The sequence below is a fragment of the Chelonia mydas genome, chromosome 5 (assembly GCF_015237465.2).
Source record: "Chelonia mydas isolate rCheMyd1 chromosome 5, rCheMyd1.pri.v2, whole genome shotgun sequence".
Lineage (NCBI taxonomy): Eukaryota > Metazoa > Chordata > Testudines > Cheloniidae > Chelonia > Chelonia mydas.
This window is the reverse complement of record NC_051245.2, coordinates 60,892,200-60,919,110: the sequence shown is the minus strand read 5'-3', so window position 1 is coordinate 60,919,110 and position 26,911 is coordinate 60,892,200. Positions and strand designations below refer to the sequence as shown.

The following is a 26,911-nucleotide window of genomic DNA, read 5'->3' as shown; positions in this document are numbered from 1 at the left end:
AATTTTTCATTACAATTTTTCTTCTACATGCCAGCTATTCAAGTATTTTGGCGGCACAATAATTGTGCATTCTTCATGTAATATCTAGTATTCACTACCTCTGGAAGCTGGTGGCAAAAAGGATGAGGGAGTAATTTGTTGGCATCACTGTTGAAAAACAATACCTTCTAGCAGCGTTTTTGAATTGTGGTGGCTTGGCAGACCCACTGGTGTATACAGAATAAGTGTGTGTGTAATTTAATAGCACATCTCCATTTTGTTGTACACATGGTGTATAAGTAAAGAGTATAATGTTAAATTAGATATACAAGAGGAACAAACCCTGGAATTCTCCCTCAGGCAGAGCTCTCACTGAAGTCAATAGGGATTTAGTCTGAATAAGGAGTTTGTGATCAGGCTCAAAGTTTGCTCTGACTAGTAATAACAAGCTTTTTCTTCTTTTGCTTTGTCATCTCAGTTTGTATTTATCCATTTGTTTGTGTGGGTAGTACAGAGGAAGAGCTGTTTTCATACAATTTCCTACATTTTAGCATGATAATATTGATGCCTGGCTTTTTTTCTACCCAAATTTGAGAACCCTAGGCTAATGCGCATCACATTTTGCTACAGCTAGCCAACTACTGTGGTAGCACCAAAGTAAAGGATGGTCATTCTACATTCAGGAAAAAGTTGGTTGCTTCAGTGGGCAAGTCAAATCAAATTCCAGTAGTCCACTTGACAAAGAAACAAAAGCGCTGCTGTGGTATGGAAAATCCGGGGCCAGGTAGTAGGATGTGCATTAGGATTATGAAGGTGTGAGTGGAGTTCCAGGGGAGCCAACTGAGGTCACTCAATTAGGGTGAACTGCAAAGAATGGGGATGACAATCCCCAAAGCTGGTGGACATTCCAGGACTTAAATTTACCAAGCCAGCACAAAACAGCTTCTATAATACCTCACTGGTTACCCAGAAGCCAAGAACACAGTTCCCTTAAAGCCTCCCTCAGACCTCCATCCAGACACCCAAGTCAAATATGATAAGGATTACTGAAAATCTTATTCATCATATAAGAAAGTTCTAGCAATCCTAAAGGATTGGACACATTACTTCCCAGGTTAATGAATATTCCAGATATTTTACAGTGAATTCTTTTTCACTAAACTAAAATTTATTAAAAAACAAAAAAGAGAGAGTATTGGCTTAAAGATCAGTATACATATAGACATGAGTACAGTTCTTGAGATTCAGATTCATAGTAGAGATGGTGAGCTTTGTAATTGCAAAGAGTTCTTTCAGAATTAGTTCAAAGGTTATAGTCCAATGTTTATATTCAGGGTAATTCCAGGTTAGGACTGGAGATCTCAGCCTTTTGGCTTAAGCTTCCCTTGCATGAAGCATCAAGCCGATCTGAGATAGAAAGGATCAGGACCCAAGGGTCTTTTATACAGCTCCAGGCCTTCTCTGATAATTCTCCAGACCTTCTCACCAATAATTAACTACACAAATTAACACAAGGCAATTTATCCATTAGGCAGTCTATCACAAACTTTAAAGAGACATATAGACAATGACATTATTTCACCGAAGATTCATCTCCATGTTAATATTCCCTTTTGATCTCCAAATCAATAGCTATAGTGACAGACAGGAACTGTCTATTTACATGGCTAACATTTAACAAGATAAAAGTAAACATACAATTAGTATCACCTCTATTTTTCTAACAATACAGGTTTGTACTTCAAAGTTCTAGCCTATCTACTGTGGAATGGCCCTTTACCATTTATATACTTTTCTAAAATGTCTCTAATTGTTGGCTCTGGGTCATTTATCCTGCAGGATGCTTAACCCTTTCTGGCCATGCATCACAGTTTGTATAAGATTTGTTTCAATTATATAACAGTGGTAGCAACGATGATTTGCCTGGTCATATTTTAATTGGATAACATCACAGAAGGATACCACTCATCATTGTTTTAGGTGGGGAAGGGAAATGGTTTCCGTGCCTGAAGTTGTGACTCTGCTGATCCAGAATCAAAATCCAGCAATCAATCACCCTGGAAAAAACAAAGGCCGTGTCAGTGACAAAATAAAACAGCTCTTCTCCTCAGACAAGTTCTTTCATCTACAAAGTAGTAGTAGAAAGCTTGAGGTCATCTTCACCTGAAAACCAACCTCCACAATCAACTTCCTCCTCAGTAGGTTCAATACAATAGGTACAAGTGTCAGCAGACAAAGGAAAAAGTAACTTTCAACTACTGTCGATTTAGTTGTAATTTTCAAAGCATACATATCATCTATTAAGGATCTAGGATTTTAAGCATTTTAAACTAACGTGAACAGCATCCCAAGGACTTTCAGATTATTTTAGATTTAGGCTTTCTGCTTAGTATATGATGGATCCAAATGCCAATTCAGAGACAGCAAATGTTGCATTATTTGCTGGATCAGTTTTTCAGGGCACAATGTGAAGGAAGATCCTCTGAAAGTGATGGGACAACAGCCCTCTTTCAGCTAAGCATGGGAGAACCAGATCCTCAGCTGGTACATGTTAATTGAACTCCATTACCCCAGCTTTGACTGTGACCAGGAGATTTTATTCCATTTCAGCTGCACAGGATGGCAATAAGTGTTCCACAATGCTAAACATGTTTTTAGTTTTAAACTTTTGAGGCCAGGTCCTCATCTAATATAAATCACATAGCTCCATTGAAGTCAAGGATCTGATCTCATAGTCTACGGAATTATGCTGATTTGCTCCAGTTTAGGATAAGGCCCTCATTCTTTAGTGACAGTACACAGAGCTCCAAAGTCTTTATCTTGCTCTATTTCTGAAGGTGTTTTTCCCTCATAAGGGGTTTGGGAGAATTACCATGTCATAATTTGTCTAGCTAGAGCGTCTGAAACCTCCGACAAGTCACTGAAGTGTACTAAAAGATGTTTAGGAGAGCACAGAGTGTTTTCCATCAGCTCAAGTACTGCATATTTTTGTGCTGTGTACTTCAGAATAAAAAATAAACTTCTAACACAATATGAAAAGATATATGGCCTAATTTCAATCCAAAATACTTCACTTGGGGAAAAGTTTGTTTAAATGTTGCTGTCACATTCTTTTTTTAAAAAAAAAAAAATTAAAGATCAAGATTCTTCTTTTGGGATTTCTGTTTGTTTTTTCTCTGAGGTCTTCTTATGATCATTTTGGGTCTAGTTTTCCTTATGTTTAAATCATCATGTTATGAAATTCTCTAGAGCGTAGTTAACATTGTTGCTGAGAACAACCTAGAATTTCCTGAATCTAAGATGTTTTGAAAACTTATCATGAAAACTGACTGTCAAAGTTGGTCAGTTTTATCCACTTGGCTTTTCAAAATAAGACATGAGAGGAAAATTGAGGAAATGTATTCTGGCGAATTTGCCATACATCTTTTGTAAGTTCCAATATACCTTCTATGCCATCATCACGATATAATATTTCAACATACTTTGCCAACACTAGGCCCACAAATGCACAAATATTCATTTCTATAATGCTCTTCATATAATCATATATCTCTCCTGTGCATTACAAAACATTTGATTATGTAATTTTAATGCTGTGACTGTGCGTAACATCCATTATATGCCAGCAGTATTTCTACAGCCAGTCATGAATGTCTGCTTTGATGCCAGCTAACTGCAGTGATGGAATGTGAGAGAAGGACTATTAGGCTGGATACTCTGGGTAATCCCTCTACTCTCTTTAAGTAGTCCAACAAGGACTTTAGTAGATTGGTTCCATTCATCCTTTAGGGAAGGGTATTAGGAAAGAGCAGATGGGTCTAATTGCCAACTGCTCATCAGAGAAAAGCATTGAAATTCCACTAGAAAGGTTTAATAATGAACTACCTGTATCTTACCCAATAGATATCCATGCTTTCAATCTACAGACTTCTTTAAATGTACTAAGTTCATGATTTTTATTATTTTATAGCACCCCCAAGAAGCACTAGGCACCATCGTCCAAATAAATTATAGAGTCTCTGCTCTAACTAAATTAGTTTTAAACAATGATCTGTTCTGAGTCTTTGCTCAGAATTCAGAATTAAATGCTATGGGATACAGTTCTGACACTTGCATTTCTCTTGCATTTATTTTAAGTCCCATTGTCTAATACATATGAAGGCTATGTTTAAAGGAGTTTCTTTATACCATTTTTATTCTGGGCACTCAATACCAACAATCACATACCATGACCAACTCTGAAACCTGTGAAGTAATTTCCATTTACCAAAAGGGCACCAACATAAGGCCCAGTTGATCAGCTTCTGGCTCCCCTTTTGCTGAACTTAGTCATCAAGCCACCCATGGTTTTTAGCAGGTATTTTTGCTTTTAATACCCAGGAGAACTTTGCTGAATATTTTAACTTTAAAAACACATTGAAAGAAGTTGCGATCCAAGCTTAGCTTTCATTTTAACAAGGAACAGTAATGAATTAATTGTGTGATTTTGTTCAATGAACTTTTAGCTTGTTTGCTGGGGGGATGGGTAAAAGCTTCCTTGAGCAGAATTTAAAATGACAGTGTGTGTTTAACTGGCATTTCTATATTGCTCGTCACCAAAATATGCAAGCACATGTATTGTATATTACCAGAATGTGTATTACTAGAATATAAAAGTGTGTTTTGACAATAACAGTGGTATCAAACTTGAGCTGAAATGTAGAATTAAAATTGCTCATTTTAATTCGTAAAAATCAAATGCACCAAAAGAGAGAAATCTGCAGTGCTTTCCTCCTCCTCTCACATCAAAAATGTTTCTAAGCCAAAAATCTAGTTATCTTCCATGCTCGCTCACTATGCAGCATTTTTATCCCTGGTTTCAGTTATTTTTGCAATCCTATCGTTCACCAGATAACCTGGGAAGCAGTAAAGTCTACCCCTCTTGCTGTGTCTTGTTTCTCCAACTGGAAATAATTCTATTATTCTATATTTTAGATCATTATAGCTAAAACTTGTGGCTGGGGGGCTGGGGAGGAAAGGGAGACCATTGATGTTGGGCAGGCTAGCAGCATCTCACACATCCCTTGTTAACGTAACTGTCCTTTGGCCTCCCGTAAGGAATATCTCATCTTGCTTTATTTTCCAGTCCATCACCCTGAAAAGATAGCCTTGATCATCTAAATTGATAAAAAATTATTGCTAGAGCTAAAGGAGCAAACAGCTGTGTAGTGGAGCTGGAACAATTTTTACAGTGAGGGGTGCTGAAGGCAGAAACCATGTATTTGGGTTGTTATTACTACTGCAAGCCCGGTGTGTGTGGCAGCACCCCTAGTTCCAGCACCCTTCGGCACCAAGCAGTGGGAAGGAAGATGAAAAAAACCTAAAGATCCTGGTTTCCACCTCCAAATGCTTTTTACATAAAATGAGTCATTCAAATTTGGAAGTTTCCCAAAGAATCATGTCACCAAGGCTGGCTTTGTGCATAGTGGGGAGATAATGGGGGACATGAGTCTGTTAAAATAACAAGGGAGGCCAGGAGGAGACAATAAGTTGTTTCATAAGTCTGCCCAAAAAAGCTAAGGTGGGCTGTGCTTGCTAAAATTATCAGGTTTTTCTTGGACTGGGCTGGCAGCTGCTACAAGAGAAACTCTCTTCCTGCATTCCCTATAAGCACCACTAGGTTCATGGGGGAGGAGGGGAAAGGCACGCCCTAGTTCTGCCCTCTCCACCTCACTTTCCAGCCTCTTCAGGTGCACAACGAGGAGATCAGATAGGAAGAAGCTGCTGCTTCACTGGGCAGGAGTCTACTTCAGTCATTGTCGAGTCTGGCTTAAGGCAACCCAGGGTCCTAGGCACATCATGACATGGGATCTCCATGACTTCACCCCTATGACCTTGTACTCATGCTATTGTCTTCCCCCTTCATTTAGTGACATTGGTAGGGGTTTATCCATTTCCTCCCAAAGAGGCCAGGTTAGCAGTCTGAGTCCCACTTCTTCCCTCCAGGAGAGGCAGCAGTCCCCCCTCTTTCTGGAGGAACAGGAATGGGTAAGCAGAGTGCAGCTGTCCCAAGTGGAACAGCTTCAATCAGAGCAATTGAGAGAGAGTATCCCATAGCCTAGTGGATTGGGTACCCTCCTGAGAGGTGGGGAGACCTATGTTCAAATCCTTTTCCATAGTGGGCAGAGGGGGAAATTGAACCTAGGTCTCCCCTGTTCCAAGTGAGTGCCCTAACCACTGGGCTAAAGGCTACAGGGAAACTGCCAACACTTATTCCATGCCCCCCCTCCTGTTTTGTGAATTTAAAAAATCAATTTGTGCTTGAACAAATCACATTGTTTGATCCTAAACTGTTTTTTTTCAATTTGCCTAAATTTGTCACTAGTTTTTGATTGTTAGACATTAAATGAAATAAAAGTTCTCAAACTTGCCGGTGAACCAAAAAAATCAGTTATTTGCCCAGTTCTACCAACAAGCCTCCTCGACAGCCTGTGGGCAAGCTAATGTCTTCACAACACAGATATTTCCATCAGTCAGAGGCGACCTGCCTACCCCAAGAGCCATTCCTGCAACCTACACCCGCCACCAGAGGTGATCCACTCTCTACCCAATCAATCATTCCAGAGCCAGAGGCTGCAGGACAACCTTCCTGCCTCAACTACAGTTGAAGTAAAGGAACCTCTGCCAGGTAGGGAAGTCACTAGAGTAGCCTCTGTAAGGTCCTGGGTAGTTGGAAGCATTGTGGGGTTGAGAGGTGTAGAGTAAGGAGGTATAGATAGAATTGAGAAAGACAGAATTGTTCCATTGTGGAGGGGTGGAAGTGTATTGGTTTGCTAGACATGAGGGTGAAATTGGGGAAAGTATTGGGTTTGATGGAATTTTATATTTTTGGAGGGAAAAGCCTTTTACTTAGGAAAAGTCACATGTATTGCAGACAGTTGGAACATTTTTGAGGGATCCGCTTGTTAGACTGTTGGCAGCACAACACTGAAATTCTTTGCAGTGAGTGAAAGTGGCTGGTAATCAGATTTTTGGTTTTGGTGTGAGGTGGGATGAAGAGAGTCACCCCTCCAATGGTGGGATGAGCTCTGAAAGATGGAGTCCAAGTCCCATGAGGCAATTCATATTAATGATCTTTACTTTTATCCCCAGCCCAGTTTTACTATAAAATCTGGGGATTAAAATAAAGACAGGCAAAAATATCTGAGGATGGAAAAAGGTAGAGGCTTATGGGAAAATTGCGTGCCTCCTAACAGTCGAGTATGTGCTTTTGGGAAGTTACCTAAGGCTACAATGAAGATGTAGATGAAAACCATATGTTTATGTACATCAGGTGATGAGTCTCGATGTCCAGTGAATTAAGATACTCCTTTCTCACAAGAAATTGGGTTTATAAAACTAAATTATTCCTAAGAGAGAAATAAGTAAAGGATGACTTTACTGTGTATATGGCAAATGGCTTGCCTGAATATCATTATAGGGTTTTTTTAGTTATGAAATAATACCTATTTTAAATATTCTATACTCCTTCCTTGCAAAGTTTGAAGAGGCTTTAGTTTTTATTGAGTGTTTTAAAGTATTGTACATTTCTAATGAGGTTATTTTAATGTCAGATATTTCTATCTGGAGACATTAAAATCACAAAGAACAGTGAGAGCCTTTTAATCAAACATCTAGCATATTGTACAATGTAATGTTAATTTTTTTAGGGGATGTTAGGTAGTGGAACTCTCTAAACAGAAGCATGAAGATGGAGAGAAGTCCGTGATATTCTAAAGTCATGTACAGACTAATTCGCAATTTTTAAATACCAGCCCAATGAATCAAAAGATGCTGGTTATTTTAATAAAAGGCAGGATATCTACTTCCACCCACCCACCCCCCGTAAACTTTGGCTTGTTTTTTTTCTGTTGAGCAGAGTGAATAGAAGGAGCTTTGCCTCAAAATAGAACAGTAGAATGCAAGGGGGTAAAATGTAGAATAAGGATTGAATAGGAATTCAAGACAGCTCCATAAGAATCCCTCACCCCCACAGGTTACAAGCTTTTCTAGGATTTTCTTTCAAATAGGCTGCTGAATGCATAATAATGAAAGCTTCCGTTTTCTTGTAGACCTGTGTGAAAAGTTTCTTGCTCAAGGAATTGCTTGGGTCAATTTTGGTTGAGCATTTTTATATCGGAGGGTAAAAATATCAGCTTTAACAATAAACCAAGTTCTCAAACCTTATTCAGTGTAGGGAAGGAAAGATACTCTCACTTTACACATTAAGAACAAGTCTGTAGAATTTTCCAGCTACTGTGTTTGTCTCTTGTGTCTTTGTTAAAATAACCAGGTGGTTGCAAAAATCGCACTGACTTATTGTATTTATGATTTTTCAGACCGTAAGGGTCAGTGAAATTCATCTGAAAGTTCTGCAAATGAAAAACTATAACCTAAACTATATAAAGGAACTGCAGTTTGAATGTTTCAGGGGAACTGCTACATGATCTTCTCTCTCCATGTAAGTGACTGCAGTACTAGTGAAAGGTGCTGAGTTCAGCCCATAAAAATGAAGTCCTGAATCCATCCCAGTAACAGCCTGCACAGTAGAGTTCCTTTTCAATGTTTTCATTCTTTTCTATCTGAGGACAGTACTGGACAATTGATCTGCCTAGATAGGATTCTATTCTTTTTCATGTGTATGTGAGGTGCTACCATAGTATTATTAGTGCTGTGGCATCGTTAGAAGATGGATGACACTCACCTCACCATCTCTATTTCATCAGACCTGGAATTACTTTCCCCCAAGGCTTTTTAAGATTTGAGTCTTGGGGGGAGAGCTAGCTGGCTGAAACTTGGTGAGACAGAAGGGATGTGAAGCAATAGCTACAAGAAATAACTGTGCGCTTACTTATTTGCCCACCTTTTGTTGCTCAGGTTTGCTGGCAGGGGGGAGGGGATCTTGTTAGATCCTTACCTGTTTGGGAATATCCAGACAGCAGCCCCGACAAGAGTCCTTTCCTCATCAGTGCTTGGAAACAAAATTGCCACATTTGAACATTCTTTTTTTTTTTTCTTTCAATTTTATTGGTGAACTCCCTGAGTTTAATATGGGGGGTGAAGGTTGATCAGGTCTCAGGCCTACACCTATGAGATGCAAACTTTGGCATAGTTGCCCCTTTCTTATCCAGATTTTGATTATAATGTACTCAATTTTGGGGCAATACTTGAAAACTGCGTAGAAGCTTAGCTGGATCAGAAAGCAGATGCTTCCTTACTTAGCAGTACTTTGGGTGGGGAACATATTACATATGTGCTCCAGAAACTGTACTTTTCTCATCATTTGCTTCCAGATATGATGAAAGGTATTGATTCTGATCTATGAAGCCCTTTATGTTTTGAGCCTTTTGTGATTTAGAGCTTGTTTCTCTTATGTTTAATCTGGCATTTGAGATCAACTAAGGATGCTTAAGCATATGTTCACCTGGGGTGGGTTAGTCCTCCTGTCAGCTCTGGAACTTACTCTCTTGCCCCTAGTGATCCCACAGAACCAAATTGGTTGACTTTTAGGCCACATTGCGAATTTTATTTCTTTTTCCAAGCCACTTTCCAGACTCAGATTAACTAATATGCACTTGAACAGGGCCCCCATCTCAAACCTAATTGATACTTCAGTGTCACGCAGGTTTGGCCCAGCCACCTCTCCATCATGACAGGGGGACAGCTGGGCCAAATTTGAGTGAGAGACATTAGGACCCGGTGCACAGTATCACAGTGCCACTTAAGGGTGGCACGGCCACCTCTCCATCATGATGAGTGATTTGAGTGAATGGTGTTACAACTTGGCTCGGTGGCCGTGGGGTGAGAGATGTTGGGGGCAGCTTTAGGGTGAGTTGTGGGTGGGGTGAGACTGGGGGCAGGATGTTTGAGGGTGAGTGGTAGGTGACCATACATCCTGTTTTGGCCAGGACAGTCCCTTTTTTAAGCCCTGTCCTGGCTGTCCCCACTTTTTTTGGCAAAACTGGGCATGTATCCCACTTGCTCTTGCCAACGGATCATCAGTTGGCATGAGCAAACAGTACAAATGCCCAGTTTTGGCAAAAAAGTGGGGTGCGACCCCTAGTGGGGCACAGCAGAACATGCGGGTGGGCCGTGACATCAGCCCCACATGGGGGCAGGAAGGGCTCGAGCATGCGGCTCGGGCTGGCCCCACATGGGCCTGGGGGGTGAGGAGCTCAGGCCAAAGGGGGTGAATGGCATGGATCATCCCCAGGCGGGGGGGGGGGCAAGTGGCTTGGCCCAGCCCTGCATGGAAGGGGCTTGGGCTGACCCTGCATGGGAGCGGGGAAGTTTGGATGAGCCCCAGGTAGTGTCCTGTTTCCCTTTGGGGAAATATGTCACCCGAGTGAGTGAGGAACAGTGTGGGCTGTGACTGGTTGGGCTGAGGTGATAGGGACTGCAGTGAGTGGGATGCACATGGGAGCTGCGTCCCTCCTCAGCCAACCAGCTACATTGTTTAAGACGTCATATTCAAAGCTGCTATAACTGCTGGTTACTACCTTTCAATATGCATAAAGTTATATCACTGTAGACCTCCTACCATCTCTCTTCCCTACCCCCATCCACTGCAAGGGAGTATAAAGATGGAGCTCAGTCATGGGACCAATCACCAATAAAAAAGGGTGAATGCTCCCTTAATATTCACTGTTCCGCTATAACTTAAGCCCTGATAATTCAAGACTTCTTTGTAACATTTGAGTCAAACAGCCCATGCCGAAAACCTTTGCCCTCTGAGAAACTAAATTAAAATTTTGCCCTTTTACTCCCCAGCTCAAATGAGTTCTAATCAGTTTCATTCTCCAGAGACTGAAAACATTTAAATTAAAGAAAAAATTGTAGAGGGAAAGTCATATGTCACAGTTTACAATTATAATATATTTTGCTTTTATATCTCCTGTTACATTTAGAAAATGTTAAGGATTGTTCTACTCTTCCAGATTGGTAGATCTCTTGATCTCTAAAGGCTTACCATTTTCTTATAAATGTATGCATCTTCTTTGATCTGCTACTTTGCTGGCCTTACTTAAAAACTAAGTTTCTTTTATCTGTCATTTTCACTGGGTTTCAGCTTCACAAAGATGGTTTACATCTAAATTATTTGGATTGGTTTTTATTATAAAGTTTATTATTAAAAACATACAAGTCTGAGTTTTGTTCTCTGAATTTTAGAAAGCAGAGATACTTACATGCAACCTACAAGAGAATATTTAAAACTAATGAAGGAAAACCATAGAGTAGTAAAATGTGTTGATCTAGACAATTCTGAATGGATATAAAAGGTGCATGGAATTGCTCACAGAAGGGTCAAGTATTTTACATATCATGAGTAGCTGTGGGGTTAGGCTTCTTGAGGCATGTTCAAAATATTAAATTTAGTGAGTAAAAATTAAGCTATAAAAGGGGAATTAAAATGATTTTCCTTTTAGAAAACTCATTCTTTAAACAGATGTGCTAAGAATGGAACGTTTTTAAAAAGAAAGCAAAATGGTTTTCTTTGACTCTAAACATTAAGTTTAATCACTTAAAAAGATAAGTTTTTGAAACATCACAAGTACTTGTTTTTGGTGAATATACCTGCATTTTCCTTGCTTGTAGAGCGGACAGAAAAAATCATCATGTTCATAGGTGCCCAAGTCTCCCACTGGTAAAAGAGCACATCTGTACCAAGGGGTTCATCCACAGCCAATTAAAGTAAATGGAAAGACTGCCACTGACTTCAGTGGGCTTTGGATCAGGCTTTAAATAACTCAGGATCTGAGGAAAGCTGATGGAAGAATCATTTAAATGTGTGTGTTGCTGTAAATGGGCAATCGCTAAAGAGTAGCTAGTGGGTCATACGCAGGGTAAAAAATGAAGGTGTCTAATTCCTGACATCATATCTAAAAACTATCACCTTCCATCCACGTTGCCTGTATGAGATGCACTTCAGCAGAACTCCCAGTATGTGATAAATGAATAAACTGAAGAGGTCCCTTCTGTATTAATTTCTATTTACAATGTTTCGTTTGTGGTATAGCAAGCACGGTGCTGAAAGTGCTAATAAGATTTTCTCACACTATGATTAGAAGAGAGGAAATTAATATGAGCTTGGATTTTTAAAGGTGTCTAATGAAGGGAAAGTCAATGGAAGCTGGGAGCCTTGCTCTCAGGCTCCTTTGAAAAACTGCATCCATAGAATGTTTGGATAATACTGATTAGCAGAGCTGGTCAAAAAATGGGAAAACAATTTCACCAAGAAATTCAGGGTCTTTTCTCATGTCTTTGTTTAAATTGGCTCTATTTTTCATGAATGTCTCTGTTAATTTTTACCCATGTTTCTATTTTTTTAAAAGTTTTTATTTATTTATTTTTTATTTACCAGAAAATAGGGTTTGCAGTCAATGAAAAAATGTATAGACTTCAAAAATTATTTCAATAAAAATTCAGTAAAATATCACAGAAGTTTGCAAAAATTAGAAATTTTTGATAATGTTGACAATTTAGTAAAAAGGTTCATTTTGGAGAAAAGGCAATTTTTCAGTGAAAAATATTTTTGTGTGAGAAGTCAACCAGCTTTACTGATAAAAGCACGTTGGCCAATGTTTGTGTAGAAATATAATTTTCATTTGGGCTTTGAAAGGACTTTCCGTTGTATTAATAAAGACAAAAATAGGCCTAAGGTGAACTAGAGTAGTTTTCCTGAGGTCTGTAACTCCCTCTGTATTAATGTGCAATTTCAGTGCTGCTTAAGCAGAGCAGAGGCAAGACGAGATGCTGCAAAAGTGGCTCTGATCAACTCTCTGTTCAATGAATTGCCCTGTCGCAAGATCACAAAGGAATTCATTATGGAAAGTGTTCAAGAAGCTGTTTCCTCGACCAGTGTAAGTACCAAACTATGTTTCTTGAGTTGTTGTCAGCAATGTTGATATAAAATTGTAGCTAATTGAGGAAACTACTTCAATGGGATTAATATTAGATCCTACATAACTCTGTCTTCATTGATAATCTGTTAACTCTTTAGTAAACACTTAAAAATCAGATACAGGCTCTGGAACGCAGGGAGTTAAATTTGCTTATGTAATCTGTAGGGGACTCTAGTTCCAGATCCTTAATTTATTTCAATGTATCTCTATTTCAGTGGTTTATTCCTTAACATTATAGTTACTCAGGTAGGGAAATGAGTGAGGGAAGGAACCTTTGACATTAAATACCAAAACTGAATCAACCACAATCGAGGGAACAGACCCCCGACATCTGCATTGCTGTCCATTGTGTGGGACATCAAGTGAAAATCAACTGTGTGTTGTTAAATTAAAGTTTGGAATAAAAAACCTAATCTGATAACCAAAGACTAAATGTCTTTCAAGGTGGTTATTATTTAATATTTATTTAATTGTACTGCCCTGGAGGCCCCAGTCTAGATCAGGGCCCAGTTGTGCTAAGCACTGCACAAACACAGAGGGGAGACATGTTTCCTGCCCCAGAGAGTTCATACTCTAAGAGCAAGGAGACAGATATTTAGGTGATATCACTGCGGCTCTGCTGCTGCACATCAATGGAGGTGTGCTGATGTATGGTAACTGAGGATCGGGCCCAAGGTCTGTATTTTCCTTCTTCCCAAGTGTGTGTGTGTGGGGGGGGGATGTTATAGTTTCATTTTTAATTATCTAATGTAAAATATGAAAACTGGGAATATTTGTGATGTTGTGCACTGTTTTCAGCTATCATTTTCTACCAGCCAGAGATGGGTGCATTTCAATATTGGGTGAAGTTTAACAAATGTCTAACACATATTATATACATAGCTTATATGAATGATTCATATATATAGCTAAATATAAAATATTAGAAGCTGATATAAATAAAACCCATCTATATTTATATAAGGCTGATATAAATGTAAAATTAGTTTATACCTGGAAAATGTGTCAATATGTCCATGGAACAAGTAACGGATGAGCTAAGCTTCAGTATCCCCTCCCACACTATTGAGTTAATGGAAGTTGTCTGTTCTCAGCACCTTCAAGGAGTGGGTCCTAATAGTTCTAATGAATACTTTAGATATTTTGAAACAGTGTTTGAGGACCATCTTGCACTGTCCTCTCAATTAATGGAAAGTGTATGGCTAAATTTTCTGCATTGCTTTGAAAAGATCAACCAAATCTGTTTTTTTCGTAAATTACCATACGTAAGTAAACATGAGTGGGAAAACATAATTCCTTTGTAAACTTTCCTAAATAGTTTCAAAGAACAATTTCTCTCGATACCCATACTAACTCCCATTAACTCTGGCCTATCACTTCTACTTGTCCCCGACTGACATCACTAGGGTCTGGGTTTTTCCAACTATTGTCATGGTAAAGATTGGCCAAACAGACTTTGGAGTTATAATTAAAAAACAAAACAAACAAACAAGACTCAATTTCTAGTTCAGCATTGTGGCTAAAATCAGTGTAGGATGTAGCAATTCTTTATAAATGAAAGTGCAGGCTCACTGATAGGCTTATGTCCTGGATTGACGAAGGGTTCGTTGAATTCTTCCCATCTTTTCAGAAGAAGCTTCTGATAACAAATGTGAAGTGGATTTAAAATAGTTTAGAAACACTCTTAACAGCTTTTAGTGAGGCACATTAGTTTTCCCCTTTTCAGCTGAAAATCTCATTCTCCTTTACGGGATGGACCGGGAAAAGGGAAGAGGAGTTGCTATAATTTAGGTGAACTGATAGAGCAGTGTAAGGAGGCCTGGCCTATATCTGGTCTGTGGATGAAAGGAGAGCTTTCTTTCCCAGTATGTTGACTCTCATACACTTTGGAGGAACAAAAATCCATGTCAGTTTGGGAAAATGGGGCATGATTTATTTATACATGAAATTTAAAGAGAGGTTCAATTTAAGGTAATTCATCATTTTTTATGGAAATTTTGAAGATAAAAGGGTATACACTTTGCAGACTTCAGGGTGGATTTCCTCAGGGATATTTAAAAGCCAGCATAAATATTTCAGCTGCAGTGTGTTAATGTTACAGCATTCAAAAGCTATACATTTGCTGACATTTCAGTTAAAGGAACTATCTTGTGTAGGGATCGGTTCAACTCTGCACAGCTGCCACTGAACACCTAGAGTTATGAGAGGGAATTTATCAAAAGTAGTTCACTCAGATGCTCCTTTTTTAGGTTTCCAAAAAGAAAAAAATAAACAAATTCAAATTTATGGGGAATTTACCCATTTCCTTACCTAGCTACTTCATGCTACTCCAGGGGTCCATTGAAAAAGTATTTGCTTAATTATGGCTCATGTCACTATAGGTCCATCAATATGCCCTCATTATCATAGAGATAGTGTATGGGACTCCAGGTCTGAACAGTCAGCACATAGGTACCAGGGTGATAAGTCTTTCGTAAATGCCTGCAGGTAGACTGGACTAATTTAACTGACCTTTTTGGTGGATTATCTCAAATAAGTAAACCTTGATGAATGGGCAGCAGTCCTACAGAGCCAGGAAAAGACTGGGGACAGGAGGTAGTTTCATATCAATAGATCACTGAGACAGTGAAGAGCGGGTAGAGGGCAAGAGGCAGCAACATGAAACACTATGTATTTCTGAACTACCACTGACTCTCAGATTAATTCAGAAGTGATTTGGAGAGTTAACTCCTATTTCTTTACTTATTGGAAATTTCCATTCCAATCAAAAGCCAAGCCCCACCTCAAAATTCCAGTAAGTCACTGAGGGCCCTTTGAAGCCAGTTCAAGTGACACATCCATAGCCAAGAGCAGAAAGTGGCCACCCAGCTGCCTGAACAGGAGGGGGAAGCAAAGGGGGACATTTGATGAGGGTGTGGTGGGTTGCACTTTCTTCTTCGAGCACCTACTGATGTCCAGGAGCAGTGTCGCCATTTTCTTCAGCTCCCAGTGCCCCTGCAGGCTATAAGTCGGCCTCAGTGGGTCTTCTCTGGCTTGGCCTTCTGGCCAGGTCACATAATCCAACCACCTTCTGGGGTACAACGAACGCAAATAAAAATCATTCCTTGGCCTTCAGGATCAACTGCAGTTAAAATGGAATGGGGTTAATTTCCTTTCTGCAATTAATCCAGCAGGGTTCCTCCCACATGCCTGCCCTTGACTATGGTGTGTCCGTATGGGCCACTCATGACAATGCCCTTCCTGTGTCGCAAACTCCATGAGCTCTGTAAGGCTGGCCTGATAGACCTTATAGTCTTCCAGACGTGCTTCCAGGGTGTTGAGATGGGGTGGGGGGAGAGGCCAAGTGATGATGTCACTCTCCCTCTTTTTATACTTTCTTCCAGCTGCTAGAAAGATACTTGCTGTGAGGTGAGGTCAGTCAGCCCCCACTGGTGAAGCAGACTCCATTGCGTACGTCTCTTCTCTAAGGAGCCTCTGGGATAATGGATTATTTTCTTGATGAGCCATTAACACCGTCTGGGCCCTCCTTTGTTGCAACTGAAAGGCTGGCTGTGGGCATTCCCAACCTCACAACATCTTTCAGTAGCACATAGAGCAATACTTCCTAACTTCACAAACAATCCAACAGGCTATTAATGTTCAACAGATCAAGACTTTTAAAATGATACCTCACAAGGCATACTTCGTACAAAATATATCATAATCCTATCACAGTGGTGAATATGGGGGTTACAAGGTGCTATTTTGAAGTACAGAGTGTCACACATAGATATATCTGTTTCACTTGGCTTGAATATGTAAGAATGGATGGGGGCAGCAGCTGTGATAACAGGTGGTTTGGTTGTGGGGAGTGTGATCAAGCTAGTCACGGGCTAGCCCTGAAACTGGTTTCCAGTGTGATTAAAAGGATACAATGAATGGTTCCCAAAGGTAAAAGACCTGAGATTTTGCTGACAGGTCATGGGCTCATTTGATAGGATGAAACCTTGTGACTCTCACAGGCTCATGTCCCCTCCCCCCTTGTGAATCTTTTGTCCCCTTTACAGGAGGGAGGGAGAAGGACTCAAAGCAAGTTGAGTCCCAGGGGTAGGCTCAGGGGAGCCTACCCTGAGTTATGGGTTATTTGGTAACCCCTGCACTGGAATGCCAGGTATAAAGGAATATGGAGGATGGGTGGGTAATGCCCCTCCCCTGTGCAATAAAAGTTGCAGCCTACCACTTAAAATTCATCTGTCCTCATTTTGCCATCATGTCCAGATCAATCAGATGTGCTTCATCTTTTTGGCTGAATATGGGGCATCAAAAGCTACATCCCCGGGTGATGGATGGGGAAATCTCCACATGTGGACAGCTCTGAATAATAAATGAGACATGGACCTAAGGTTGGGTGTAGGACTTGTAACCTCATCACATAAAACAAACATGCTACAGAAACAAACACCAGGACCTAAACTGGTGGGCAGCAGACTCGAACAAGAGATCAGCTTCCTGTGAAGAATATTGGAGCATTGGTCAAACACATAAGGAAGCCCACATCCTGAAAAGTCCCATGCTTACGGACAAATCAGTAATGAAAAATGGATTTTGGAATATGAGAACAATGTAGGAAACTACTAAAACTGCTCAGATAATTAAATAAATTGATAGATAGCATCTTGATGTCCTTGAAATCAGTGAGTGTAGTTGGACAGGTCTGAACAAAATGCACTTTAAGAAAAATAAATAAGACTATCATCTACTCTGGGAATGTAGATGGTAGACATAACACGGGAGTAGAAATTCTAATGTTGAATGAAGCTAAGCAGGCACTGACTGAGTGGGAATCAGCCAATGAATGTTCTGAAATGGTCAAATATATGACCTTCATCGCTTTCGGGGAGATACTGGAAGTCCCAAATTAGCCCTTTCTCCCATCACACACTTACTTTCATGAGTGGCAGGTTTTCTGGTGAGAGGGGGGCCCGAGACTCAGCATCCTACTACTCAACCCCTCCAGCGCACTCTTTTAATCTGGAGCAGGTCACAGGGTTTCTACCCAAGATCAGGCCTATTTTGTGTGGGAATGGCTCCCAGACATGTCACTAGAAGTATGATTGGAACTACAAAAGGGCGTAGGGTCTGTGGGTGAGCACGGCTCAGCACATCAAGCAAACACCTAAGCTTCTGGATGCTAATACAAACACAAGCCTTTAGAGGTTCAATCAGCTCTAGTTAGTCTTTTTCCCCCCCTGTATCCCCACTCCAAGTGATGATATGATAGTTGGAGTCCTCATTCAGCATCACTCCAGGAAGACTGGCAAATCTCCTAAGGATGCACAAGGTTTCCTGTTAGGAAGATCAATATTTAACTAGAAATAAACTAAAATAAACTAGAAATAAACTGTCACAGCACTTTCAGAATTCCCACATGGTGCTGGAAAGGGTTGGCATCACAAAGGATCATGTCAATGTAGCTGTGTTTCACTGATCTGCACTTCCAAATAGTTTATCAGGAAAGGGAAGGAGGGGCATGACAGATGGTTCAAGTTTTCAGCACTGGAATTTTTTTCATAAATTATTAAAACTTAGAATATGTATAACCAAACATCCCAGTACTAATCTCTTTCTTGTTTCCTTCCCAAGGGTACTTTAAGTGATGCGGATGACCCAAGCACAAGCATCGGGGCCTATCATTATATGTTGGAGTCAAACATGGGGAAAACTATGTTAGAATTTCAGGTACAAGAATATAAAATTGTGCTTCCTGATTTATTCACTTTTGAATAGTTAAGTCTGAAGACAGTGTGTTGGGTAGGCTGGCTGATGTCAAGAGGGAACTGTCAGACCCTCTGTTCTCTGCTTTCTCTGTTTTGGAGCAGCATCTCTTCAGGCTTGGTTATTTGTTTTTCTTCATGGAAATGCTGTATGTCTTTACTTCATCCAGCTCATGGTACCTAAAAAAGGAAGGTGTTATGTCTTCTCTAAAGAAGCATAGAGCAACTGAACCTGAAAAAGAGCTTTGATCAGAAAGAATTATGGTTGCTGTAGAATGAAGTGGACGTAGTAAAGTACGAATCTCTCCAAGCAGGAAACAGCTGTATAGACCACCTCAAAGAGCTTTTTAGGCTGGGATGTGGCCTGCTTCTCATGAATCCAAGATCTGTGATATCCAGTTGTTACCAAGGTACATCACACCCTATTAAAGATCATCAGGCCATCAGGTTGGATTGATAAATATCTTAAACATAAAAGGCCCACTTCTTCCTGTTGACATTAGTACTTGGTGGTAGACTCTCATGACTTGACACATGTTAAAATAGGCTTCACAAAATACCATTACATATGGAACATGCAATAATCATGCACTAACTAGCAGGACTTCACCACTTAACAGGTTTATCCAGCATTAAACTTAATATTTGATTGCTGTTTGAATATATGTTGGGAAAATGCTTTTTTAAAAGTTCAACTCATTTGTAAGTCTTTGTGTGTCAAATAAAAGTAGATGCATTTCAGATCAGGGCTCAGGACTGCATGGCTACAATGGGGAAAGTTAAATTAATATCACACTTCTAATCTGAGTGACTAAAAGCCATAAAACAAATACCAGTTATCATACAATGGCAACATCATGTGATCATGGCTATTATAGAAGTGGCCCACCTGTCTTCTTCCCTGCTCCTCGGCTGCCAACCTCCATCCATCCAGATCTTTGGTGTGTGCATCTTCTGATTTCCCTGTTCATATCCTCCATAGTGCTATATTCATGTTCAGTACTTGATAAATGCTGACCGAAATTATCCAGCTGAATTTTTTTTAAAATGACTTTGTTCTAGTCCCTAGTTAAAAGTGGCAGTTGTCTTAATCTGCATTATTGGAGAATATGCCATGGGAACTAACCAAAAATCTGATAGGCCTCTGCAATAATCAGCCTTTCAATTAACAGTAATGTTCTCTATTTGCACATATGCGTTCTTATACTGATTAGCTATATCCTAAAGACAATGCAAGAGTTCTACTGCTTTAGCACTTACAGGGAAGTCTGAAGTCCAGCACTGCACATTAAATTTGATTTTACCATGAATAGCTAAATGCTGTGTAAAGTAATGTATACAGGGAAGAATATTCCTGTTTTAATGCCTGGTAATTGGGGGGAATGGTGATTATGTCTTGTACTTTGTCAGCTAGTCTTTTCAAGGTTATAATTCAGTGGGAGAGATGTTGCCCCTGATTCATGCCTGCGAGCATTTAATATATTGTAGAACTAATACAATCTCCAGGTAGGTGTGTTTGTTTATATCATTCTAAATAACAAAGATGTATTTAAAAACCTCATCCCAATATAGAGAAGTCTATGAAAGAAACATGTTTATGGGATGAGGTTTTTAAATATAACCCACCTATTTTTCAAATTCTCATTTAATGAGGTATTTGCTTCTGACAAAAAATATACTAAGGTGTGCATGTGAATCACAAAGTGACTATAACTTAGGTTTGGGATTTTTTTTTCAATGACAATGTTTATGAATTGAGACTAGCTCAAGCACTCCTCCTTTGAACATTCAGATTTGTCTAACTGGGGCAAGCAAATACATGCACAATGTAAAGATCAAAATCAAATTAGTGGACAGAGGAAATGGCTATGCAAATGAGGTGGCACAATCTCACTATTACTGAGAGATGTGAATTGTGAACTAGATTATTTTGAGCAGCCCAAGCAGGTTGGCTGAGCTGTACTCTGCTGATAGTAAACTTCAGATTTGGGTTGATGGATGAGCGAAGGGAGGATACCAATTCAAATTAAAAAAAAAATCAAGAGAAATAGAATGATGTATTGCATGTATTAAGATCAACAATTGAGAAAAGAGGGTTCAGAGGGGATGAACCGACTTTTCAAAGATATTGACAGTCCTTCTGCAATAACAGTGTGAATATCTACAGGGATTCAGAATCTGTAAAGGCTCAGTTCTTCTGAATTCCCATTTGTATTTTCTCCCTCTCTTTTAGTACTTATAGAAGGTTATCAACAATTCTTTAAATAAAAATCTTAATATTTGCTTTGTAACAACAAATGTGTAATAATATCACATAACAGATTATTGTAAAGTGTCATTATAAATACCTACATCTTTTACAAATTTCTCTTCAGTTATGCATGTGAGAAAACATGCAGTGCTTTTAGCTAACACTTGTGTTTACAAATGTCCCTTTTTCCTTAAAACTATCTATCTCTTTGCAAGGCTTTTAAAAACCTCCCTTTTTGCATTTTAGCTTTTCTCATACTTTCAGTTGCAGTTCTCTCTCATTTCCAAGGAGTTGGTGCTATTTACCGGCCTCTGGTTTACAGTTTGAGGCCACATACTACATCCTTTCTAGCAAAGGAGGTTTTGTGTCTAGTACTGGAGGCGTGGTTAGGCCCCTTTCAAATTATTCATGTGAGAAAAAATATTGGGGTGTTTTTGGTTAACATTTAAATTTTAACATGTCTTTTTTAAAGTTCCTTGATTTCCCTTTTAACAGGTCTCATCACAAATTTTTAAACTTCACTCTCTTTTCCTTTTATATTTTGCCCGTTTTCTTGCATTTAGCTGTGTTTCTTCATTATTTTTTTAAGGGGTGGGGATACTCATTAGGCCCTGGTTTAGGGGTCCTGCCCTATCCATCAAATCCTGTTGGTTTTCCTCACTAGGTAAGGTGGGCCTTCCCATGAGGGGTCAGGAGTTGGATAGGATTAGGACATATCGTTGAAGGGCAAAGGTTTAGGTCGTAACATTTCTGGTACATAGTCATTTCCAGTACATCATTTCCTGTGACATCGAGGTAAAGCTGGACTCCTAGTTAAGGCAGGATTTTCAGTGACATCTTTATCTCATCCATCAATCTAAATCTAATGTTTACTATGGGCAGGGCACTAGTGATGTGCACTCAAAGCCAATAAAAAGTGCTGTGTCTTCTCTCATGATAAACACGTCTGAGTGTTTGCTAAATATGTTCCAGGCACCAGTGCAGATAGATCTTACAGAAGTCCCTTGCATGCACCCTAGAGCTAACTCTCTCTGAGGCCTTTAGCGGATCATTTAACATGCCTGCTAACTTTCTCCATCTGTAAAACTGAGGTAATAAAATTAGTAGTAAAACGTGCACTCTAATGCACAAATCTAAAAGAAATAGCTGATCGTATGTTTTAGGGAAAAGTTTACAAAAAAAGGTTTTTAAATTAATGAATCTAATTTAGCAGCTTTGTAAAAGAAACAGTATTTAGAAGTAAAATTCTCTGCGCTTTGCATGGAATGTGGGAAGCTAAGAGAGGCTATTTTTCTCATTAGTATTCCAAATGTAGTAAATACTGAGACAATGACTCAAATTGAGTGCAAATGTACACAGTGTAGCTTTTGCCCTGATAAAGCATGTAAGCCAAGCTGCAATTTTAAATCCATTTATTTTTACTGGTGCAATATCTATTCTTGTTTCACTATAAAAAAAATTGGTAATTTACAAAGTTTCCATTTCATTTTACCCTAATAATCAGTGATAATTTGATTGGGGAAGGCATCTGTTTAAAAACTGGTGTCCCTCAACAGAAGTTTATTAGAGACCAGTATTAAATTTGGACGTGATGATCCACTTTTGCCTACACCAGAAAATGTATCATTGCTAGTTATGTAGCTATTTATATGTGAAGGTCACCCTGTTGAATTCAAAGAACTTTCAGGTTACTGATATGTGTCCTATAGTGCTGATACAATACTGCTTCAGTTTGGTGTAAGGGAAGGGGTTAGGTTAATTTCACACGCTGAACAAAATTTGGTTTTATGTGGTGCCTGCATACTAGAAGTATCTCAGTGCAAAGTAAATAATTAAATTTGTTGCCATGCAGTCACTATCTAGAAAAACAAAGATATTCCACGGTGCTTTCAACAATAGTTCACACATGCTGTCGATTTTAAGGGGCTGATACTTCAAGATACTGGGTGCTTCTTGTGGGGCGCTGAGTGCCCTCAAACCTGTGACTAAAGGCGAGGGTTGCTGAGGCCACAACTCCTAACAAGAGATGCTCAACACGTGGCAGAATCAAGCCTAAAACCTATACTATTGAGAGTGGGAATATTGTCCAGCACACAGGGGTTATTGCCTGTTCTCTTTGAAAAGGGCCATGGAATGTCTAGCTTCCAGCTGCATGTCCATATGCCTTTCATTAATGCCTTACACCCTTTAATGTGATTAGGGTCAATTTTGTTTCTTTAAAATAGTGTAGATTTAGTGTCATACTTGTCTTAAAAGAGCAAAGGTGCCACTTTTGAAGATTTCCATCAGTATTCAATGTGCTTTCATTCTGCAGGAGCTGATGATCGTCTTTCAGCTGCTGCATTGGAATGGAAGCCTTAAAGCCTTACGTGAAACAAAGTGCTCCCGTCAGGTAAGATATTACAATTAGCTCCCACTTTGTGACTGGTTTATATAACCAGGAACCGAGATCAAGGGATTCAGAGAATCAAAAACAAATTTGTGCAGAGGTGACAGTTGGAAGAAATTGCTTTTCTAAATCATCTCTTGTGATGACCAAGCAACAGTCTATTTTGATATAACTAAGGTAAAAGAAAACAAAGCTAGGCATAACTATTAGCCTCCTTTGTTTTAATTCTTCTTCTTCTTCTTCAATTATTTAAAGTTTGCGCTTACCCTTCCCATTTTAAGTCCAAAAGCATAATTTATATGGATGCTCCATTTACATTTGGTCCCCAAGTACATACTGTAACATCTATAAATAAAAATATTTCCATGGCTTTTAATTTTTTTATTAAAAATGTTTTTTTAACAAAACACCTTCTCCTGCAGTGCCTGAAATCCAAACCCTGCAGCACCAAGAAAGTGAAACTGACTCTAAACAAAACTGGCCATTGAAAAGTAAAGTTCTTGAACAGAGTTCTGCCCCTGGCATTTATCTGTTGCCATTCGTTGTCTAGTTACCAATTGACAAAGATGGAAAATAAATAAGCAGAAAATTTACTGAAATAAACTATAGTCTAAACTTCTTATTCTCATCTTATGTTTTTGTGAAAATACATGGAAGTATATCAGGTTGAATGCTTACATCTTAAAGATAATGCATGCACCCTATAGAGTATGTTGTCCAAAGGGGAAAAAACTCACTTTCAGGCATCTGTTAAAAAAGTTGCTTTTCAAAAGTGTACTTGCAAATATTAACTGGGCTATGAAGAACCTGAAAAGTGTTGGTACACAAATATACTTTCTTCTTACCAACATTCCTTCCAGACTCACAGATGACTGAGAGCAGGTCTACACTACGGGGCTAAGTCAACCTAAGTGACGCAACTCTAGCTACATTATTCACGTTATTCACCTTAGGTCAACTTACTCCAGTGTCTGCACCGCGCTGGGTCAACGGGTCTCCCATCGAGTTACCTTATGCTTCTCGTTCCAGTGGAGTTGATGGGAGATCAATTGGCGGTCAATTTAGCGGGTCTTCACTAGACCTGCTAAATCGGCCCTTGGTGGATCAATTGCTATGCGTTGATCCCCCGGATAGTGGAGACAAGCCCCGAGGTGTTCTAATTTCCTCTTCTAAAAATATTATGCTTATTCAATGTTATGCACGGTTAAACAGTTGCTGTGTGTCATCCCACATGGGGCTGGATTTCAGTGATGGTTGATGCGATCTTGGTGCAGAGTCTGTATATCTGTTTCAGACCCTGTTCTGAAAAGAGCATTCACAAGTACAGAGCCTTCTCTGTTTGTAGGTCATTACACACATAGGCACCAATCCTACCAATATTTATTTATGTGTTTAGCTTTTCACATACACACTCACTCTCTCTCGCTTCCCCCCCCCCCCAACACACTCAACCTGGGAGGGTGTAGGGGAGGCAGTAAGAAGTAAGTGCCCATAGCATACACATAAATCTTTGCAGGATTGAGACCTATAAGAGTCTTCATAGTGAATGATGTAATATAATGTAAAATGGTATATTGGTCGCACAAGAATTCCTTCAAAATCTGAATGGGCATGTTAACAAAATAAGGATTGTTTTAAAAAATTCACGAGTATATTAAATGTCCTAATTTAAAATTAAGATTAGGGTGTTACATTTTTCATCATCAGATTTATGATCACACTAGCTTCTTTTAGCTAGTTGTGTTTGAAAGATACAAATTTGCTGATATACTCTGGAATATCATATTGGCTAAAATTCCAGAACAGAAGCTAGGAAGTTCTGCTAGAACCTGTTTGACTAAAAGGAGAATCTCTTTGTTAATAACTTATTTCTTTTGTGAATTTCTTGGGTAATAGGAAGTAATTTCCTATTATTCCCAGTATTCCTTAGATGAAAGGATGAGAAGTCATATGGCCCTGGACTGGATTATGAAGGAGCAAGAATCTCCAGGAATTATTTCCCAAGAGCTACAAGTGGCCTTGAGAGAGCTGGAGGAAGCCAGGAAAGCTGGACAAGAATTGCGGTTTCACAAAGAAAAGAAGGAAATACTGAGTTTAGCCCTAAGCCAGATCTACAGCGACCAAGTAACCTCATCCTCAAATGATGATCAAATGGACCTGGCCTTAAGTGGCTATCACTAGCACAGCCCTGCTGCCCTGAAGTAGGATTATAACACTGAACTCTAACATAGAGCCATTTGCCATTTTGTGTATTCACTAGAGGAGTTGAAGTAGTCACATTTTTGAAAGAAAATATTTTTCAGCTTCAGCTCAGCACAAAAACACAATCCTCTGGTCTATTAAGTGATAGCTTTAATATACCATTCATATAACTTGAATGGAAAATTGCTGCAGAAAACTTTAGTGCATATTAGTGATGGACTGTGTTGATCAGTACAAAGTCTTCCTCACCAAGAGAACTTAGTACAGAGATGAGGAAAATATTTGGTCACAGAGTTCATACAGACCTAATAAAAAAAAGCTAGAGATCACTAGTACCAGGTGATGTGAAGGACTATAGTTTATGCATAGGGGCCTATTACGCCCACAGACTCTTTCTTCTACACCGTTCTGGTTTCCTATTGACAATGCAAGCAAATAGTATGGCTGAAGTCCATGTAGTTTATTTTCTCACTGTTACTGTAGCAAGATTCTTCCAACAGCACAAACTGTAAAAAAAATATAAAAACAGCTTTTCTGCAAAAGCCTCACTGCATTTACAACTGCAAACCCGTACAGGACTTTTGACCTTTTATGTCTAAACCCAAGCTAGTTTGGGTACCAGAGCAGTGAAGCCATGGCAACACAGGCTTCAGCTCATGCTACCTGAGTAGGGTTCTGGATGGGCTTGTACAGCCTGTGCTGAAGCCCACGCTGCCACAGCTTCAATGCTCTGGTACCGGAACTAGCTAGATTAAAGCTAGCCGAGATACGTCGCTCTGTGCTGCAGTCACACCCTGGGATTGCAGTAGAGCTAGAGTTCAGGGTCTTACATTTTACACTTTTATTATTGCAAAAATGCAAGCAAATAAAAGCCAACTAAAATTAGAGTGGATTGACTTACTTATACTATGTAAAATGAAGTGTGAATAACTGATTATCAGGTGTTAGCATATTATAAATACCCATAGCTTATCTTGTAATAAGGGTGGTTTTTTGTTTTGTTTTGGTTTGGGTTTTTTTTGAGATCTGCAACTAACATTTAACCACCAAGGGCCACATTGGGAAATAGAAATTTTATGGCAGGCCATGAATGCTCACAAAATTGGGGTTGGGCTCTGGGTATGAGAGGCTTGGGGTACAGGTGGGTGCTCTGGGCTGGCATTGAGGGGTTTGGAGAGCAGGAGGGGGATCAGGGCTGGGGCGTTGGGAGAGGTTCAGGGGGTGCAGGCTCTGAGCGGCGCTTACCTCAAGTGGTTCCCGGAAGCAGTGGCATGTCCGTTCTCTGGCTTCTATACAGAGGTGCTGCCAGGCAGTTCTGCACGCTGCCCCATCCGCAGGCACTGCCCCTACAGCTCTCATTGGAGCACGTAGGAGCCAGAGCAGGGCTATGCTGTGGCTTCCGGGAGCCACATGGTGT

The 26,911-nt window shown here is 39.7% G+C and overlaps 1 protein-coding gene across 1 annotated transcript in view; it reads left to right on the top strand.

Annotated features, from left to right (window-relative positions):
• Positions 1-25,510, top strand: part of LIX1 (limb and CNS expressed 1) — a 39,689-nt gene extending 14,179 nt beyond the window's left edge. The window contains exons 3-6 of the mRNA XM_007054087.4: positions 12,717-12,857; positions 18,522-18,617; positions 23,218-23,295; positions 25,189-25,510. Coding sequence (XP_007054149.1) covers positions 12,717-12,857; positions 18,522-18,617; positions 23,218-23,295; positions 25,189-25,473 — 600 coding nt within the window. The 3' untranslated portion in view covers positions 25,474-25,510. The remainder of the gene's footprint in view (positions 1-12,716; positions 12,858-18,521; positions 18,618-23,217; positions 23,296-25,188) is intronic.
• Positions 25,511-26,911: the final 1,401 nt, after the last annotated feature.